Source organism: Pediculus humanus, genomic scaffold, assembly GCF_000006295.1.
Source record: "Pediculus humanus corporis 1103172108303 genomic scaffold, whole genome shotgun sequence".
In the NCBI taxonomy this organism is placed as follows: Eukaryota; Metazoa; Arthropoda; class Insecta; order Psocodea; family Pediculidae; genus Pediculus; species Pediculus humanus.
Window position 1 is genome coordinate 23,783 of NW_002987872.1, and position 2,686 is coordinate 26,468.

The 2,686-nt window shown below is 28.6% G+C and overlaps 1 protein-coding gene across 1 annotated transcript in view; it reads right to left on the minus strand.

The window, feature by feature from the left end:
- Phum_PHUM571420 (trypsin-beta, putative) overlaps positions 1-2,065 on the minus strand; it is a gene marked incomplete at both ends in the record, with an annotated part of 2,670 nt that extends 605 nt beyond the window's left edge. Inside the window, 6 exons of the mRNA XM_002432093.1 lie at positions 6-217; positions 289-438; positions 521-586; positions 920-1,112; positions 1,199-1,374; positions 1,989-2,065. Coding sequence (XP_002432138.1) covers positions 6-217; positions 289-438; positions 521-586; positions 920-1,112; positions 1,199-1,374; positions 1,989-2,065 — 874 coding nt within the window. The remainder of the gene's footprint in view (positions 1-5; positions 218-288; positions 439-520; positions 587-919; positions 1,113-1,198; positions 1,375-1,988) is intronic.
- Between the last annotated feature and the right edge of the window lie 621 nt (positions 2,066-2,686).

Below are 2,686 nucleotides of genomic sequence, written 5' to 3' on the forward strand. Positions count from 1 at the left end.
AAAACAAATAATAATAATAATAATAATAATGACGTTTACAAAACGAGAAAAAAATAATCGTTCAAGTGTATTACCGTAAGTCGTATCAGTTTTACCCCAACCGGCCACGACTCCTATGTAACCTTCAAATGTGTCAGATTGTTCTGGAAGACATATTGGTAATATATTTTCTTTATATTGAACTTTTCTAGATAATTTTAAAAGGGCAATGTCGAATCTAAAACCAAAACGAAAACAATATGTCTGCCATTTTTTTTTTTAATGATTTAAAAAAAAAAAATTTCTCACCTGTCCGGTTGAGTTATTTTAAATTGAAAATGTGGATGAAGAATTTTTTTAGATACTTTATGAATTTCTTCCGGAAGTGGTTCTATGTAATTTCCAGTATTTTGAGTATCGTATTCTCCGAGAAAAACTTTTATGTCTCTCAGTCTCGCTCTAAATAATTTTGATTCGAATTTTTAATTAATATATAATTAGTCATAACCATAAATGAGGGAGAGTACCTGTACGTACGTACCTGTGTATGCAGTGTGCAGCTGTGACGACAAACCATTGACTAACCAGGACACCGCCACATTGGTACCTTAAAAAAAAAAAAAATTCAATTTAATATCAGTTCTTTTATTATTATTATTATTATTATTATTTATTTCACGGACGTGAAGTTTTGTCCTTCTTTATGTATCATATTTTAATAATACTTTTATCGTGTTAATTTTTTTTTTTTATGTATAGTAATAATTGTTTTTGTTTAAGGTTTAAGATTTATCAAGACAACAACAACAACAACATCCGTTTCCTTTCAGATATAAACATTGAGATTAATTTTAAGTATGTTGTTAAAAACAAAAAAATTATTATTATTGTTTAAATGGGTTTTGTCGTTTAAAAAAAAAATAATAATAATAATTTTCACCCTGCTATTCTTATATGAGCCTGCCATGGAAATTCTCCAAAATAAGCTTCATTTCCTCCTATGATTCTTTTTCTAAATTGAATGGCTGGTACTCCGCAAGATGGAGGTGGTGGAACCGGATAGAGATCATGTTTTTTTATTGGAGTTCTTTTATAATTTGGTTTACTACCCGTCGGTCCTTTACCAGCTAAACCTAATCGATAGAAAAAAAATAAACGTCGTCTCAACCAAAACGTGAAGTTTTCACGGGGGGGGGGAGGGAAATTTTTTTTTCATTACCTCCGGTTATGGGTGTGCTACTGGGTACGCAACACGTATAAAGCCAATCATAATCTTCACCGCAGCCACCGTGTGACGTACCTCCTACCAGCCAACAGGTAAAGGTAAAAGTACATTTATGAAGATTATTTTTATATGCGCACGTCGATGGCGATGCAAAAATTGTCGCCAAAAATCTTTCACCTTTAAAATTAATATATTAACACAAATTAATAATAATAATGATAAACTTCACGTGCTAAAAATTAAAAAAAAAAAAAAAATTTCTCCGGTTGTATTTAAAAAAAAAAAAATTGTCACTTAAAAATTATTAGAACAAGGAGTAGACAAAAATATATAAAAAAAAAAAGAGAAAGGCAAGGTAAAAAGAGACGACAATAGACAGTCATGCAGGCTCCACTCGGAGGCAGTAGGTCATCATCATCATCATCATTATCATTATCATCATCATCTTTACACAGTCAGCCTAATCTGAATCAGGATTCTGACGTCATCATTTCGTTAAATTATCGCCAAACTCGCATCCGAAGAAGAAAATGATCGTTAATAAAAACGACGCTTTCTCTTCCCTCTTCTTATTTTATTCACATCATCATCATTATTATTATCATTATTATTATTAATAATTTTTCTAACTGTTAATTTCTCGATTCCGATCCTGTTAAATTCTCGCAATTGAAAATTATTTATCAGTTTACTTTTGCTTTCTAATTTTTTTTTAAATGCGTGCCACATTTTTGCGCACATTTTTCTTTCGTTATTCCAGGTACATCCATGTGAATTTACTTACTTATGGAGGCCGAAAAAGAAATATTGAGCATCATGATAGTAAGGATGATGCCCCACGAAGGCTGGAACATCTCGCATTATAACCCTTTTGACCCTGAAACAAAAACCTATTATTATTATTATTATTATTTGGATACATAAAATTTATTAAATTTTTTTAAGTTTCATTTGTGGACGACAACCACGGACAAACGTAAAGAAAAAAATTAAACAAACGAAGTGTCCCTTAGTCAGTGCCAATCATTCGAAAATCGAATAAGTAAATTAATAACTTATTAATCCATAAATTTATTTATTTATTAATTTTATAAAAATCAATAAAAACTCGTCTGTTTTAAAAATAAATAAATATTTTACCTCATTACCTACTTATTAAAATCAAAAAAAAAAAAAAAAGCGATTTTATTTATTTACGTAGGAGTTAATAAATAAAATTATCATGTGATACATTAATAAATTTTTGAACGGGGGAAACAAACGTTTGTTGAATTTATTTAAACGGAAACAACAACAACCAAAAATTACACACACAAAAAAAAAATTTTTTACAAAACAATAAAACAAAAGAAAATAAAAACATAAAATTTTAAAACAACAATAAACATTAATAATAATAATGATAATAATAATTACGTTCGTACTTACATTAATAATAATAATAATAAACAATTATTTTTTACGACACACACAATGATATAT